The sequence below is a fragment of the Ranitomeya variabilis genome, chromosome 4, assembly GCF_051348905.1.
Source record: "Ranitomeya variabilis isolate aRanVar5 chromosome 4, aRanVar5.hap1, whole genome shotgun sequence".
In the NCBI taxonomy this organism is placed as follows: domain Eukaryota; kingdom Metazoa; phylum Chordata; class Amphibia; order Anura; family Dendrobatidae; genus Ranitomeya; species Ranitomeya variabilis.
The window spans coordinates 264,501,492-264,519,687 of record NC_135235.1 but is presented as its reverse complement, the minus strand read 5'-3'; the positions used below and the strand labels follow the sequence as shown (position 1 = coordinate 264,519,687).

At 49.1% G+C, this 18,196-nt stretch overlaps 1 protein-coding gene across 3 annotated transcripts; it reads right to left on the bottom strand.

The window, feature by feature from the left end:
• Positions 1–328: 328 nt before the first annotated feature.
• LOC143768801 (prostate stem cell antigen-like) lies at positions 329–16,540 on the bottom strand. 3 transcript variants are annotated; one of them, XM_077257440.1, is made up of 5 exons: positions 16,384–16,540; positions 11,410–11,531; positions 9,057–9,229; positions 3,209–3,328; positions 329–805 (listed from the first exon to the last, which is right to left on the bottom strand). In XM_077257440.1, exons 3-5 carry the CDS (start codon positions 9,112–9,114, stop codon positions 603–605), a joined length of 381 nt encoding a protein of 126 aa, XP_077113555.1. In that variant the 5' UTR covers positions 9,115–9,229; positions 11,410–11,531; positions 16,384–16,540; the 3' UTR covers positions 329–602. The 3 variants fall into 3 exon arrangements, with proteins under 3 accessions (XP_077113555.1, XP_077113556.1, XP_077113554.1); XM_077257441.1 differs by having other exon boundaries at positions 11,410–11,505; XM_077257439.1 differs by lacking the exon at positions 16,384–16,540 and adding an exon at positions 11,679–11,696.
• Between the last annotated feature and the right edge of the window lie 1,656 nt (positions 16,541–18,196).

The following is an 18,196-nucleotide window of genomic DNA, read 5'->3' as shown; positions in this document are numbered from 1 at the left end:
AGCTCCATTCCTAATGGTGTTATCAGATATAGTGTGACTCGGCCACATGGACAGGATCAGCCAATATTTCTAATGATACCCGTGGCCTGCTGGGGTAAGTGACGGAGTCAGCAACTTTGTGCTCCATCATAACTCTTAACAGTATGGGTGTCTTGAGGACACCGATTCTGGTAACAACGTAGCAGACAAGGCAACCCATGACCAGACAGGTCCTTCTGGCATTTGCCAGAATTGCCAGATGGCCAGTCTGGCCCTGATGCAGAGATATAAGACTTGCCCGCATTTTTTATGAGACAAAGATCATCCCACATGTCCTGTAATCCATCTCTGCTGCTAGACGTGGATTGCACTTGACAACAGGCAGCAGACAGGAACTGATAGAGAAGGGAAACACCCAGCGGCCTAGACTTTGGAGGGATTTTTTTTGGGGGTAAGACAGCATAATTTATTAATTGAATGATTTTCAGATTGTCTATTCATCACATTATCAAATGGGGTCAGGTTATCTGAACATACAGTGACCATTTTGTGAATTGGTGCCACCTTTATACCTTCTTTTGCATTATTTCTAGAAAAGTCTATTATCACTGATTTTTTTCAGGCTAAATGTTCTTGAAGATAAGAGCAAGGACTGCTGCCATCACCAGGAACGTGTTACACGTTACATTGGTCTTGCCATTGGCGAATTCATTGCACAGGTTTCCGGTACAACAGGATGTGTGCCTGGACGCCAGCCACACGCTGTAGTTTCCCGAGTTGCATTCGGAGCTTTGTGCGCATCTCTTCGTTATCTTCTGATTATTTACTGAATAAAAAGAAAAGACACAATTAAAACAGGCACCATCATTGGATTTACTTCAATATCAACTTTTTTTTTATATACTTTGGGTCAGTTTTCTGGTAAAAAAAAATAAATAAAAAAGCTACATTTGGAGTACACCTCCTCTGCTCAAACTTTCTTCAATTTTACTTTGTTCGTGCCACTTTTCTAAAAAGTGGGCGAGGTGTAGCGGAAGGGAACACCAAACCATCGATTGACATAATAATGTACACAAGAAATTAACATAATTTACCCAATAAATTAGTGTAAATGGTAGTGAAAATCAACCTCAGCTTTCCTCTGACTTAAATTAAAGGTTGTTGCTCGTGGACAACACAAGATGCCCAAAATATGCCAATAAGACCTATGCAACAGCGAGGAAGAGTCCAGAAACTCTAGGACCACATACTGGGGGTAGAAATTCTAAAAGTCAATATTCACCCTTTAACAAGTCCATAGTCCATTGGCAGACATGTGTTTTGGGGTGTTTGCCCCTCATCAGTGTAAAGCAGGAGGTTTGATTTAGCTGGCTGAGAAGGCTCTAGCAGGAGGTTTAAAGGGGACCTGTCACCAGAAAATATGCTATTAACCTGCAGATATGGGGTTAATCTGCAGGTTAATATCATTACTAAGCTTCCCGGCACATAGTCAAATGCTTCGGGGAGAAAATTAACTTTATTCCCCCTGCAACATTCTAGTTTAAGCCATGGGGGCGGCACTGTTGCCTGTTCTGTCCCCGCTCTATGTAGAGAGAGCGGCGGCTGTAACTGCTTCCTGGCCCTGACTGACAGCTGGAATGTTGCTGGGGGGAATAAAGTTCATTTTCTCCCTGCAGTGTTTGGCTAAGTGCGGGCACCAAGCAGGTTAGTACCCCTATTAACCTGCAGATTAACCCCATATCTGCAGGTTAATAGCGTTTTTTTTTCTTGTGACAGGTTCCATTTAAGTGGAAACATTTCTTGTGGAAAATAGCAACCTAATGTAAGGAGACTTATAGGCCATGGAATGCTTCTTTAGAAATTTAAATATGCAAATGACCTCTGCTGCACGCTCCGCTCCGGAGTGCCGGCGCCAGAGCTGGGTTTTCACCTGCGAGACTCGGCCGTATCTCACGTATGTGTGATCCTGGCCTAATTCCAATTGTTGGACGTAGTACACCTAAAGTCAATATCGACCCTTTAAAAAGTCTTGCCATATGACTTGGTATGAAAAGCCAAACCAGAAACTAGATTTGCAGACACATGTTTTGGGGTGTTTACTCCACATCATACCAAAGCTATTTTGGCTGGATGAGACGCCTCTGGCATGTTCTAAGGATTAATGCTTTTAATTGGGGAAAGTTCCGTGTAAGTGTAGTAAGACTTACAGGCTATGCAGTGCTCCACTGGAATTCCCAGAGGAGAATTGCATGGCCTGTGAGTCCCCTTACACCAACATGACACTCTTCAGAAGGAGACGCGTAACCAACAAGACATGAAGCTGCCATCACACTTGACATAGTTGATGGCCAAATGCCTATTTGACCGACTGCTACTCTTTCTGAATCTCATGAATCTGTTTAACAGAGTCAGGGTCATTAATCACTGACAAACACCTAGGGCACCATATTATCTCTCGCTGGAGCAAAAAGTTGGGCATATGGAAGACCAGCATCTTTGATCTTTTTGTCATCTGCTGTTTGGGGTAAAGGACCTCAGTACACATTAGAAAGATGGTTGATCCAATTAAGGTTATGTTCATGTGTATGAAAGTTGAGGGCAGCATGGTGGCTCAGTGGTTAGCACTACAGTCAGCATTGCAGCGCTGGGGTCCTGGGTTCAACCCACCAAGGACAACATCTGCAAGGAGTTTGTATGTTCTCCCTGTATTTGCGTGGGCTTCCTCCGAGTTCTCCGGTTTCCTCCCACATTCCAAAGACATCCTGATAGGGAATTTAGATTGTAAGCCCCATCTGGGACAGCGATGATAATGTGTGCAAACTGTAAAGTGCTGCAGAATATGTTAACGCTATATAAAGATTATTATTATTAAGCTGTCCAAGACTATCAAATTAATTAATGACGTAGCCTTCGGATTGACTCGGTAGGACTCCGACACTTGGAACTCTCAATGAACAGTCACGTCACACCGCCAACACACAGTATGAGGAACCAGAACAGCACAGAGCCGTACACTATGTAGTGGCCGCTCTCAGGTACTGCAGCTCTGATCACCTTTACTTCAATAGGAGCTGAAGCTGCAGTACCTAAGAACGGCCACCACACAGCGCTGTGCTGTTCTGTCAGTTCTGACGGTGAGGAAGATTCAAGCGTCACCTCTGGCAGTAAAACAGTAGACACCCTAATTAATAAGATAATGAGGCAGACTATGTGAAGAATTTGCACTTACCAAATATTTTCTCGACTTGTGTGAAGCAAAAGCTGGAGGAGTTGCAAGTGACTGTCGGGAGCTGGTTGCACTCAGTGTTGTTTTTCATGTTGGTGCAGGAGTAACACTGCAGAGAATGCACTATAATAAAAGAAGGTAGAAATATTAGTCAAAGGCAGATTTTTAAGGCTCAGATCTAAAACAAAACCAGGAGTTCATAAAACAACCCTTTTTTTACCCCTAAAACCGGGCACAGCTGTTTCGTGTACACACTATACTTTAATGGGTCTAGGTACCTGGCAACTAGATGCGGCGAGCGCGTGTGACCATGTGGACTACGGCTGTTTCACGTACACACTATGCTTGAACGGATCCAGGTACCAGGTAACTGGACGCGGGGGAGCGCAGGTGACAGTGTGGACTATGGCTGTTTCCAGTGGCGTAACTACAAAGTTATGGGCCCCGGTGCGAACTTCCAAATGGGGCCCCCCCGCAGCCCTGCCATACAACTCAAGGTAACCCCCATAGAATACAACGCAGCCCCCCTCATAGTGCTCCATACCGTTGATTATTGCCCCATAGATGCTCCATATAAAGCTGCCCCATATATAATGCTCTGCACCGTTCATTATGGCCCCATAGATGCTCCATAGAAAGCTGTGCCATATATAATGCTCTGCACCGTTCATTATGGCCCCATAGATGCTCCATAGAAAGCTGTGCCATATATAATGCTCTGCACCGTTCATTATTGCCCCATAGATGCTCCATAGAAAGCTGTGCCATGTATTATGCTCTGCACCGGTCATTATGGCCCCATAGATACTCCATATAAAGCTGTGCCATATATAATGCTCTGCACCGTTCATTATGGCCCCATAAGATGCTCCGCACAGCCACTTGGCCCTTATAGTGCTGCACAAGCGTTATGGCCCCATAAGATGCTCTGCACAGCCACTGCCCCTTATAGTGCTGCACAAGTGTTATGGCCCCATAAGATGCTCCGCACAGTCACTGCCCCTTATAGTGCTGCACAAGTGTTATGGCCCCATAAGATGCTCCGCACAGTCACTGCCCCTTATAGTGCTGCACAAGTGTTATGGCCCCATAAGATGCTCCGCACAGTCACTGCCCCTTATAGTGCTGCACAAGTGTTATGGCCCCGTAAGATGCTCCGTATAGCCACTGCCCCTTATAGTGCTGGCGCTGCACAAGTGTTATGGCCCCATAAGATGCTCCGCACAGCCACTGCCCCTTATAGTGCTGCACAATTGTTATGGCCCCATAAGATGCTCCGCACAGTCACTGCCCCTTATACTGCTGCACAAGTGTTATGGCCCCGTAAGATGCTCCGCACAGTCACTGCCCCTTATAGTGCTGCACAAGTGTTATGGCCCCATAAGATGCTCCGCACAGTCACTGCCCCTTATAATGCTGCACAATTGTTATGGCCCCATAAGATGCTCCGCACAGCCACTGCCCCTTATAGTGCAGCACAAGTGTTATGGCCCCATAAGATGCTCCGCACAGCCACTGCCCCTTATAGTGCTGGCGCTGCACAAGGGTTATGGCCCCATAAGATGCTCCGCACAGCCACTGCCCCTTATAGTGCTGCACAATTGTTATGGCCCCATAAGCTGCTCCGCACAGCCACTGCCCCTTATAGTGCTGGCGCTACACAAGTGTTATGGCCCCATAAAATGCTCCGTATAGCCACTGCCCCTTATAGTGCTGCACAATTGTTATGGCCCCATAAGATGCTCCGCACAGTCACTGCCCCTTATAGTGCTGCACAATTGTTATGGCCCCATAAGATGCTCCGCACAGCCACTGCCCCTTATAGTGCTGCACAAGTGTTATGGCCCCGTAAGATGCTCCGCACAGTCACTGCCCCTTATAGTGCTGCACAAGCGTTATGGCCCCATAAGATGCTCCGCACAGTCACTTGCCCCTTATAGTGCTGCACAAGTGTTATGGCCCCATAAGATGCTCCGCACAGCCACTGCCCCTTATAGTGCTGGAGCTGCACAAGCGTTATGGCCCCATAAAATGCTCCCTACAGTCACTTGCCCCTTATGCTTTTGCTGCCATAAAAAAAAATAAATCACATACTCACCTCACCTCTCTCTCTTCGCTCAGGACCCCCGGCACTTTCAATATTTACCTGGCTGCTCCTCGTGCGGCTCCGTCTTCGGCACTGACGTTCAGCAGAGGGCGCGCACTGACTACGTCACCGCGCCGTCTGACCTGAGCGTCACTGCCAGAGGACGCTGATGACAGAGCCGCACCGGAACGAGGAGCGGTAAATATCGCGCAGCGCTGTATACTCACCTACTCCCGGCACGGTCCCTGGACGTCCCTGCTTCTTCCAGCGCTGCAGATTCTTCCTGTATTAAGCGGTCACAGTTACCGTTCAATACAGAAATGAATATGCGGCTCCACCCCTATGGGAGGTGGAGCCGCATATTCATTTCTGTAATGAGCGGGACCATGTGACCGCTCAGTGCAGGAAGAATCTGCAGCGCTGGAAGAAGCAGGGACGTCCAGGGACCGTGCCGGGAGTAGGTAAGTATAATTAGAGAGCGGTGACGGCTCCCTGCTGCGGGTCACTCACAAATGGTGGATCATCATCAATCATGGGTCATTTCATTCTCCTTCACTCCTGTCCATGGGGCCCCTAAGTAGTCTGGGCCCCGTCGCAGCTGCGACCGCTGCGACCGCTGCGACCGCGGTAGTTACGCCCCTGGCTGTTTCGCATACACACTACACTTCAACAGGTCCAGGTACCTAGTAACTGAACACAGGAAGTGCCATTGACCGTGCGGACTACTGTGGTTTCGCGTGCACACTATGCTTGAACGGATCCAGGTACCTAGTATCTGGATGCGGGGGAATGTGGGTGACTGTGCAGACTACGGCTGTTTCGCATACACACAGGGCCGTATTTGCCACTAGGCACTCGAGGGCACATGCCTAGGGCGGGGCGATGCGGTTGGGCGGCTTTACCTGAGCAGGTTTTTTTATTATTATTATAAAGTCCGGTCCGGCCGTGGTCACCTTAACCCCCCTGCCCCCCCGGCGCCGCCGCTGCTGCCTCCTTGCCGGCCTGGCCCCCCTTGAAGACATCATGCAGTATTGACTGTCATACTCACCTCACCTGCTCCAGCGGTGCCGGCTGGTCTGCTCTCAGCGACTGCAACTCGTCCTGTGTGAGCGGTCACATGGTACCGCTCATTAAGGTGATGAATATGCATGCATATTCATCACCTTAATGAGCGGTACCACCCGACCGCGGCGCTCACACAGGATGAGGGACGGTGCTGCGCAGGGACAGAGGTGGAGCCGTGGAGGATTCCGTTCTTCTGCGTGGTGTGAGGTGAGTATATGATGACAGCCAGGGAGGACAGGGGGAGCCGGGGAGGATGAAGGAGGACTGTGGTGGACGGGGAGCCGAGCCATGCAAGATGGGAGCGGCGGGGAGCCGATGAGCCACGCATATACAGCCAGGGGGGGAGATGAGCCACGCATACAGGGGGGGGGGATGAGAGATGAGCCAGTGCCTGAGCCACCCATGCATACAGGGAGGGGGAGATGAGCCACGCATACAGGGGGGGGAAGATGAGCCACCTATGAATACAGGGAGGGGCAGATGAGCCATGCATACATGATGGGAGGGGGGGTGGGCCATTATACAGTATGCATGGAGCATCATATGTGGCCATTATACAGTATGGAGCATCATGTGTGGTGGCCGTTATACAGTATTGAGCATCATATGTGGCCATTATACAGTATGGAGCGTCATGTGTGGCCATTATACAGTATGGAGCACTGTGTGGCCATATTCTTTTGTTTATAATTATTGTATATAAAACAGTGTGATCAGCAGTGCTAAATGGCTGTGTTTGGGACGTGGATATGGGTGTGACTTGTTGTGAAAGGGGTGTGGTCAGAGGCGTGGCCTAAAATTTGCCGCGGCGCACTACACGCACCGCAAACTTTATACCTCCTTCCCTTCTTCAAAAGTTGGGAGGTATGGTACCGCATTTGCCAGATCATGGCAAGTGCCGCAAATCCCATAGGGAATGAATGAGGCCGAACGCAGTGTTGCCGTAAGTGATCCGTTACGCGGCAGATGCAGAAAAACTGCCGGATCTGCTGCAAAAGGTGACTTTCACATCAGCAATTCTTGCCAAAGTCACTGCCGATAGTGTCATACTCACCAAAGGGGGAGGCAGCACTAAAAGTGCCTAGGGCAGCAGAAACTCTAAATATGGCCCTGCATACACACTACACTTCAATGGGTCCAGGTACCAAGTAACTGGATGCGGGGGAGTGTGGGTGACCGTGTGGACTAGGCTGTTTCACATACACGCTACATTTCAATGGGTCTAGGTATCAAGTTACTGGACGCAGGGGAGCGCAGGTGACTGTGCAAACTACGGCCGTTTTGCATACACACTACACTTTCAATGGGTCCATGTACCAAGTAACTGGACGCGGGGGAGCACGGGTGACTGTGCAGACTATGTCTGTTTCACATACACACTACACTTTAATAGGTCCAGGTACCTAGTAACTGGACGCGGAGGAGCGCGGGTGACTGTGCAGACTACGGTCGTTTCACATACACACAACATTTCAATGGGTCCAGGTACCTAGTAACTGGACACGGGGGAGCACAGGTGACTGTGCAGGCTACTGCCGTTTCACATACACACTACACTTTAATGGTTCCAGGTACCAAGTAAGTGGACACGGGGGAGCGCGGGTGACTGTGCAGACTACAGCAGTTTCACATACATACTACACTTTAATGGTTCCAGGTACCAAGTAACTGGACACTGGGGAGCACGGGAGACTGTGCAGACTATGTCTGTTTCACATGCACAATACACTTTAATGGGTCCAGGTACCTAGTAACTGGACGCGGAGGAGCGCGGGTGACTGTGCAGACTACGGCCGTTTCACATACACACAACACTTCCATGGGTCCAGGTATCAAGTAACTGGACGCGGGGGAACACGGGAGACTGTGCAGACTATGTCTGTTTCACATACACACTACACTTTAATGGGTCCAGGTACCTAGTAACTGGACGCAGAGGAGCGCGGGTGACTGTGCAGACTACGGCCGTTTCACATACACACTACACTTTAATGGTTCCAGGTACCAAGTAAGTGGACACGGGGGAGCGCGGGTGACTGTGCAGACTACAGCTGTTTCACATACACACTACACTTTAATGGTTCTGGGTACCAAGTAAGTGGACACGGGGGAGCGTGGGTGACTGTGCAGACTACAGCCGTTTCGCATACACACTATGCTTCAACGGCTCCAGGTACTTTTTTTCATACATATTTTGGATTTTTTTTTTTAGCACTTAAATAAAAAAATAAAATATACATGTTTGGTTTCTGCGTACTCATACTGACCTAGTGAATCATATTACCAGGTCTTTTTTTTACCATGTAATAGACATGGTAAAAAAAACAACAATTGTGGAATAGCACTTTTTTTGCAATTTAACTGTACTTGATTTTTTTCCTGATTTCCAGTACACTATATGGTAAAATCAATCGTGTAGTTCAAAAGTACAATTCATCCTGCAAAAGAATAAGCCCTAACCCGGCTATGTTGATGGAAATAATACAAAAGTTATCGCTCTTAGAAGAAGGGGAGAAAAAAATAACAACAAAAACAAAAAAAGGAAAATGGCCATGTTCTGATCTGTGAATAGTGCATTGTACATAGAGATGTAATCTGTAATGTGATGCCCATTCATTCTGCATATTTTATCATATAAAATTACCAAATACATCCAAGCTTGACCCAAGAGCGGAGTGTCCCATCTACATTCACACTTACCTTCCAGGACGCTCCAGAGAGCAGACACTGATACCAGAGCCGCAGTGACGATGTTCATCGTGGTGGCCGCTCTTCATAAATCCAACACACAAAGCAGATCCTCTGAAAAACTGGTCCTTTTATAAGTCTCCGGAGGGAAGTCGCCCATAAACAAGGTGGAGTAGGGATTGATTCTACAATAAGAGGTTGTTAAAGAGTTTCTAATTTAGTATTTAAGCCACAATTTTAAGCCGGTTTTCTCCTACACAGTAAACATGTCAGTCATCCTAACCATATATATGACTGGTCGATATTACTCAGCAATCATGATCCGATCCCACAATTATCACATTAATCACAGGGGCGGCACCAGCGCAAAATTACCTTTGCAAAGATCCAACTGTATAACACGCCTATAAGTATAGAAAGCATATAAGATACAATATTTATAAATAAATGCATTTATTTGTTTGCATTATTTATTGTGTGTATGAATACAAAGATATATATATATATATATATATATATATATATATATATATATATATATATATATATATATGTTCAGCTGGTTCACTCATCACAAGTGTAAAGAAGATAGTCAGTCAGCAATAGTGCAAGTTCCACCACTTAAAAAGATGAGAGGCGTCTGTAATTTACATCATAGGTAGACCTCAACTATGGGAGACAAACTGAGAAAAAAAAATCCAGAAAATCACATTGTCTGTTTTTTCATCATTTTATTTGCATATTCTGGTGGAAAATAAGTATTTGGTCAGAAACAAAATTTCATCTCAATACTTTGTAATATATCCTTTGTTGGCAATGACAGAGGTCAAACGTTTTCTGTAAGTCTTCACAAGGTTGCCACACACTGTTGTTGGTATGTTGGCCCATTCCTCCATGCAGATCTCCTCTAGAGCAGTGATGTTTTTGGCTTTTCACTTGGCAACACGGACTTTCAACTCCCTCCAAAGGTTTTCTATAGGGTTGAGATCTGGAGACTGGCTAGGCCACTCCAGGACCTTGAAATGCTTCTTACGAAGCCACTCCTTCGTTGCCCTGGCGGTGTGCTTTGGATCATTGTCATGTTGAAAGACCCAGCCACGTTTCATCTTCAATGCCCTTGCTGATGGAAGGAGGTTTGCACTCAAAATCTCACCATACATGGCCCCATTCATTCTTTCATGTACCCGGATCAGTCGTCCTGGCCCCTTTGCACAGAAACAGCCCCAAAGCATGATGTTTCCACCACCATGCTTTACAGTAGGTATGGTGTTTGATGGATGCAACTCAGTATTCTTTTTCCTCCAAACACGACAAGTTGTGTTTCTACCAAACAGTTCCAGTTTGGTTTCATCAGACCATAGGACATTCTCCCAAAACTCCTCTGGATCATCCAAATGCTCTCTAGCAAACTTCAGACGGGCCCGGACATGTACTGGCTTAAGCAGTGGGACACGTCTGGCACTGCAGGATCTGAGTCCATGGTGGCGTAGTGTGTTACTTATGGTAGGCCTTGTTACATTGGTCCCAGCTCTCTGCAGTTCATTCACTAGGTCCCCCCGCGTGGTTCTGGGATTTTTGCTCACCGTTCTTGTGATCATTCTGACCTCACGGGGTGGGATTTTGCGTGGAGCCCCAGATCGAGGGAGATTATCAGTGGTCTTGAATGTCTTCCATTTTCTAATTATTGCTCCCACTGTTGATTTCTTCACTCCAAGCTGGTTGGCTATTGCAGATTCAGTCTTCCCAGCCTGGTGCAGGGCTACAATTTTGTTTCTGGTGTCCTTTGACAGCTCTTTGGTCTTCACCATAGTGGAGTTTGGAGTCAGACTGTTTGAGGGTGTGCACAGGTGTCTTTTTATACTGATAACAAGTTTAAACAGGTGCCATTACTACAGGTAATGAGTGGAGGAAAGAGGAGACTCTTAAAGAAGAAGTTACAGGTCTGTGAGAGCCAGAAATCTTGATTGTTTGTTTCTGACCAAATACTTATTTTCCACCAGAATATGCCAATAAAATGATAAAAAAAACAGACAATGTGATTTTCCGGATTTTTTTCCCCCAGTTTGTCTCCCATAGTTGAGGTCTACCTATGATGTAATTTACAGACGCCTCTCATCTTTTTAAGTGGTGGAACTTGCACTATTGCTGACTGACTAAATACTTTTTTGCCCCACTGTATATATATATACTGTATATATATACCGTATATCTTCTTTACACTTGTGATGAGTGAACCAGCTGAACTTTGGCGTGAAGTATAAAGTATTATGCTCTGAGATTTCTGCAGATCCCAAACCTCAAGAATAATAGCCATGCTTTAAAAAAAAAACCACCAAAACAGTCTATATACTCTCCGATCTGTCACCTGGCCGTGCAGAGCTTCTCTGTTGGGTTGTCTTCTTCGGTCTGGTCACTGGTGTAATCTTCACATCTTCCAGCGCCCTGTGCTGTGTCTTAGCTGCTGCAGAACATCATAGCACACTTTAGCTAGTGAAGAACATCATTTCATGCAAAAAAAAAAAAAATAGAAATAAAAGGATGAGGGATGTTTGTGTCACTTAACCATAGTGAATAAGAAGCTACGTTTCAGGAACGGAGGCAGCAGCTGAGATGTGTAATATAAGAAGAAAATACCTGTGTATAGAAGTAGAATAATTATATGTACAATTGTCTGTATCTCGTACGGCTGAGGAACATTATTACTGCTCGCTGTGTCAGTCATGGATTCTCCTTTAATGGAGGGTGTGGGGGAAATTATCTGTGTGACTACAAGTCGTCAACAGTTTTACCTTCAATTACTGATCCTGCATTAATTTCACTAATACTACTAATACTGCTACTACCCACGTAACTACTACTACTGAAACTAATACCACTAATACTACTACCCACAAAACTACTACTAATACTACTGCTACTAATACAACTAATACTACTACCCACGTAGCTACCACCAATACTACAGCAACAAATCCAACTAATACTACTACTCGGTGTCGGACTGGTGTATCAAGGGCCCACCAGTAACATTGACAATGGGGCCCACTTTTCACCATATTACTTAATCCTGGTTCACAAATTTACCTATATCTCTGCATAATAATACACTGGGTAGTTTGGTTAATGAATGATGGGATTCTGCTTTTTTCTGTACAGAGAGAATCAAGTAAATTATGACAATACTGCCCATACAGTGGGGTTGGGGGCCTAGATCTCCACTGGGGCCCACCGGGGGATTCCCCTGTTCCCCTGTGGGCCAGTCCGAGCCTGCTACTACTACCCATGTAACTACTACTAATACTACTGCTACTAATACAAGTAATACTACTACTACTACTACCCATGTAACTACCACCAATACTACAGCAACTAATACTACTACTACCCACGTAAATACCACTAATACTGCATCTACTAATACAACTAATACTGCTACTACCCATGTAATTACTACTAATACTACTGCTACTAATACTACTAATACTAGTAATGCACACGTAACTACTACTAATACTACCCCCAGAAGATGCAAGTGTGCGAAACGTGCCTTCCTTCCACGTCCAGGCGCAGGTCGGTTCACTATACCATATCACTTCACTTCATAGTATTTGGTTTCACTATTCCCAAGCCTGATTATCCATAGCGCAATGGGATCCTTCTCATATGCCTTCTCAGTATGCTTCACTGTATTATTTCAGTATATATGACTAGAGTTGAGCGACTTTTACTTTTTTCGGATCGAGTCGGGTTTCGCGAAACCCGACTTTGTCAAAAGTCGGGTCGGGTGAAATCGGCCGATTATTGCAAAAAGTCGGGGGCCGACTGAAACATGAAACCCAATGCAAGTCAATGGGGAATCAAAGTCGGCAGTGAGTGGAGGCCAGGAAAACACCTACAGTGCCCATTTTAATGCCAAAAACATCAATTCTTATTACTGAAGCTTGTCAATCTTAATTTACTTTATAGTAAAGATCGATTACCCCTAATCGATCGGGATCTGGATCAGGACTCTCCACACTCATGGGTAACTAATCTTTATTTATGCTCATAATATGCTACAGTTCGGTATGGACATGCGGTAATTTTACCGGTTGCGATTGTGCAAACTTTTGATTATAATTGCTTTTTGCCTTATGTCTGCCCTATACAGCCTTTTACATAATGGCGACATATCTATAATATAACGCTGGGAGCGTCACTCTGTCCGAAGCCTCTATAGACTGCGCAAGCGCAAGCGCCGGCGCAGTCTGGACCGCACAGAGCGACGCTCCCAGGAGATCGCGGTATGCGTAAGCGCTGAACGCACACCGCGATCTCCACCGGACAAGCAGGGACGAGCCAGGAGGCGGAGGGTGAGTATACTTACCTGACCCGTTCCACCGACGCGCTTCCGGGCCGTGACTGTCCCCCTGCTCCCGGAATCGGCGCCTGCGCAGTCCGCGCTTTCCGGCGCCATTTTCTTGAAGACACATTGCAGTGTCTTCAAGAAAATGGCGCCGGAAAGCGCGGACTGCGCAGGCGCCGACTCCGGGAGCAGGACCAAGAAAATGGCCGCACCCAGCACAGCCACGCACAGCCGCCCACAGCAACGCACAGCCGCCGCACCCAGCACAGCCGACCATAGCCGCCCACAGCCACGCACAGGCGCCCACAGCCACGCACAGCCGCCGCACCCAGCACAGCTGCCCACAGCCACGCACAGCCACCCATAGCCACGCACAGCCGCCGCACCCAGCACAGCCGACCACAGCCACGCACAGCCGCCGCACCCAGCACAGCCGACCACAGCCACGCACAGCCGCCGCACCCAGCACAGCCGACCACAGCCACGCACAGCCGCCGCACCCAGCACAGCCGCCCACAGCCGCCGCACCCAGCACAGCCGCCGCACCCAGCACAGCCGACCACAGCCGCCGCACCCATCACAGCCACGCACAGCCGCCCACAGCCACGCACAGCCGCACCCAGCACAGCCGACCACAGCCACGCACAGCCGCCGCACCCAGCACAGCCGCCCACAGCCACGTACAGCCACCCATAGCAACGCACAGCCGCCGCACCCAGCACAGCCGCCCACAGCAACGCACAGCCGCCGCACCCAGCACAGCCGACCATAGCCGCCCACAGCCACGCACAGGCGCCCACAGCCATGCACAGGCGCCCACAGCCACGCACAGCCGCCGCACCCAGCACAGCTGCCCACAGCCACGCACAGCCACCCATAGCCACGCACAGCCGCCGCACCCAGCACAGCCGACCACAGCCACGCACAGCCGCCGCACCCAGCACAGCCGCCCACAGCCACGCACAGCCGCCGCACCCAGCACAGCCACGCACAGCCGCCGCACCCAGCACAGCCGACCACAGCCGCCGCACCCAGCACAGCCGCCCACAGCCACGCACAGCCGCCCACAGCCACGCACAGCCGCACCCAGCACAGCCGACCACAGCCACGCACAGCCGCCGCACCCAGCACAGCCGCCCACAGCCACGTACAGCCACCCATAGCAACTCACAGCCGCCGCACCCAGCACAGCCGACCACAGCCGCCGCACCCAGCACAGCCGCCCACAGCCACGCACAGCCGCACCCAGCACAGCCGACCACAGCCACGCACAGCCGCCGCACCCAGCACAGCCGCCCACAGCCACGTACAGCCACCCATAGCAACGCACAGCCGCCGCACCCAGCACAGCCGACCACAGCCGCCGCACCCAGCACAGCCGCCCACAGCCACGCACAGCCGCCGCACCCAGCACAGCCACCCACAGCCGCCGCACCCAGCACAGCCGCCGCACCCAGCACATCCGCCGCACCCAGCACAGCCATGCACAGCCGCCACAGCCGCCTACAGCCACGCACAGCCGCCACGCACAGCACAGCCTCCCACAGCCACGCACAGCCGCCCACAGCCACGCACAGCCGCCCACCCGCCGCACCCAGCACAGCCACGCACAGCCGCCCACAGCCGCCGCACCCAGCACAGCCGCCCACAGCCACGCACAACCGCTGCACCCAGCTCAGCCACCCACAGCCGCCGCACCCAGCACAGCCGCCGCACCCAGCACAGCCGCCGCACCCAGCACATCCGCCGCACCCAGCACAGCCACGCATAGCCGCCACAGCCACGCACAGCCTCCGCACCCAGCACAGCCGCCCACAGCCACGCACAGCCGCCTACAGCCACGGACAGCCGCCGCACCCAGCACAGCCACCGCACCCAGCACAGCCGCCGCACCCAGCACAGCCGCCCACAGCAACGCACAGCCGCCGCACCCAGCACAGCCGCCTACAGCCACGCACAGCCGCTGCACCCAGCACAGCCACCGCACCCAGCACAGCCGTCCACAGCTGCCGCACCCAGCACAGCCGCTCGCACCCAGCACAGCCACGTCACATACAGCCGCCCGCACTCAGCACAGCCACATACAGCCGCCCGCACTCAGCACAGCCGCCCGCACTCAGCACAGCCGCCCGCACTGATGGGGGCGCAGGATGGAGCAGCACGTGATAGGATGGGGGCGCAGGATGGGAGCACATGACAGGATGGGGATGAGGATGGAGCAGCACATGACACGGTGGAGTGGCACATGACAGGATGGGGGCGCAGGATGGAGCAGCACATGACACGGTGGAGCAGCACATGACAGGATGGGGGCGCAGGATGGAGCAGCACATGACACGGTGGAGCAGCACATGACAGGATGGGGATGCAGGATGGAGCAGCACATGACACGGTGGAGCAGCACATGACAGGATGGGGGCGCAGGATGGAGCAGCACATGACACGGTGGAGCAGCACATGACAGAATGGGGGCGCAGGATGGAGCAGCATATGACAGGATGGGAGCAGCACATACCAGGATGGAGACCATATTCCAATATAAATGCTCGCCACCCGGGCGTAGAACGGGTTCAATAGCTAGTTGATTATATTTGGGCGTGTATATGGATTTTTGGCATGTTCATTAAACGTTCTAGTTGCTATTTACCCTTGATCCCGGATCGCTGTATGTACTTGGATCATTCACTTGTTTTTCAATTGACTACCTGTTTTTAATACTTGTTTTTTGGTAATCTCATTAATAAAAAATATATTTAATTTTTGGTATATTTGGACTCTCAGTCTTCTTGGTTTTTAGTATTATTATTGGAGTCGCCAATGGTAATTATTTAAATTCATACTGATGTGCATCGTATATATATTCCACACTAGGGACTTGATCTTAAAGCGTGCAAGAGAAGCGCAGGAAGTTAAATTTGAAGGTTCGCACCTCAAGTTATTCCAGGACCTCTCAGCGATCACACTGAGGAAAAGTCAACTACTCAAACCACTCACCGAAGCACTTCTCCAGAGAAAGCTTCAATATCGATGGCTCTATCCATTTGGAATACAGGTTATTACAGAAGACAAAAGATTCCAATCTAGATCCTCAGCTGACATACGAAAGCTATGCGAAGATCTTAACATATCCTTGGACCAATATCCGGATGTTGAGACTTTCCATGCTGCTTCCTCTATGCAACCCCTTCCCCTTCCACCCCTTTGGCAACAAGTTTCCACCCCCAAGTCACAGAAGTCGAGACGTAGAGGCTCAAGACTGACACCCACCAAAGACCCGGATACATGAGGAGGATCCACTTACAGACGATGAAAATAATTACTTGAAATTACATGAAATATTAATCATGTAGATGCCATGTTCCTTCATGGGTCTGTTACAAGCTGCCTCACACACTGCAGAGACAGCTCCTGTGCGATCTCCTTACAGACATGGCTGTGGTGTCACATTTCTACTGTATTATACAGAGTCTTCATGAGTTTTGGGTATCTGTATGATAGGTCAGAGCATTGACACATACAGTGTCTGCTATTGCTAGCGCGGAGCTGGGCAGTTACAGGGACTAGTCACTGGTGAGAGGGAGCAGTAATGGGATGGTATATACAGTGGGGCAAAAAAGTATTTAGTCAGTCAGCAATAGTGCAAGTTCCACCACTTAAAAAGATGAGAGGCGTCTGTAAATTACATCATAGGTAGACCTCAACTATGGGAGACAAACTGGGGAAAAAAAATCCGGAAAATCACATTGTCTGTTTTTTTATCATTTTATTGGCATATTCTGGTGGAAAATAAGTATTTGGTCAGAAACAAACAATCAAGATTTCTGGCTCTCACAGACCTGTAACTTCTTCTTTAAGAGTCTCCTCTTTCCTCCACTCATTACCTGTAGTAATGGCACCTGTTTAAACTTGTTATCAGTATAAAAAGACACCTGTGCACACCCTCAAACAGTCTGACTCCAAACTCCACTATGGTGAAGACCAAACAGCTGTCAAAGGACACCAGAAACAAAATTGTAGCCCTGCACCAGGCTGGGAAGACTGAATCTGCAATAGCCTACCAGCTTGGAGTGAAGAAATCAACAGTGGGAGCAATAATTAGAAAATGGAAGACATTCAAGACCACTGATAATCTCCCTCGATCTGGGGCTCCACGCAAAATCCCACCCCGTGAGGTCAGAATGATCACAAGAACGGTGAGCAAAAATCCCAGAACCACGCGGGGGGACCTAGTGAATGAACTGCAGATAGCTGGGACCAATGTAACAAGGCCTACCATAAGTAACACACTACGCCACCATGGACTCAGATCCTGCAGTGCCAGACGTGTCCCACTGCTTAAGCCAGTACATGTCCGGGCCCATCTGAAGTTTGCTAGAGAGCATTTGGATGATCCAGAGGAGTTTTGGGAGAATGTCCTATGGTCTGATGAAACCAAACTGGAACTGTTTGGTAGAAACACAACTTGTCGTGTTTGGAGGAAAAAGAATACTGAGTTGCATCCATCAAACACCATACCTACTGTAAAGCATGGTGGTGGAAACATCATGCTTTGGGACTGTTTCTCTGCAAAGGGGCCAGGACGACTGATCCGGGTACATGAAAGAATGAATGGGGCCATGTATGGTGAGATTTTGAGTGCAAACCTCCTTCCATCAGCAAGGGCATTGAAGATGAAACGTGGCTGGGTCTTTCAACATGACAATGATCCAAAGCACACCGCCAGGGCAACGAAGGAGTGGCTTCGTAAGAAGCATTTCAAGGTCCTGGAGTGGCCTAGCCAGTCTCCAGATCTCAACCCTATAGAAAA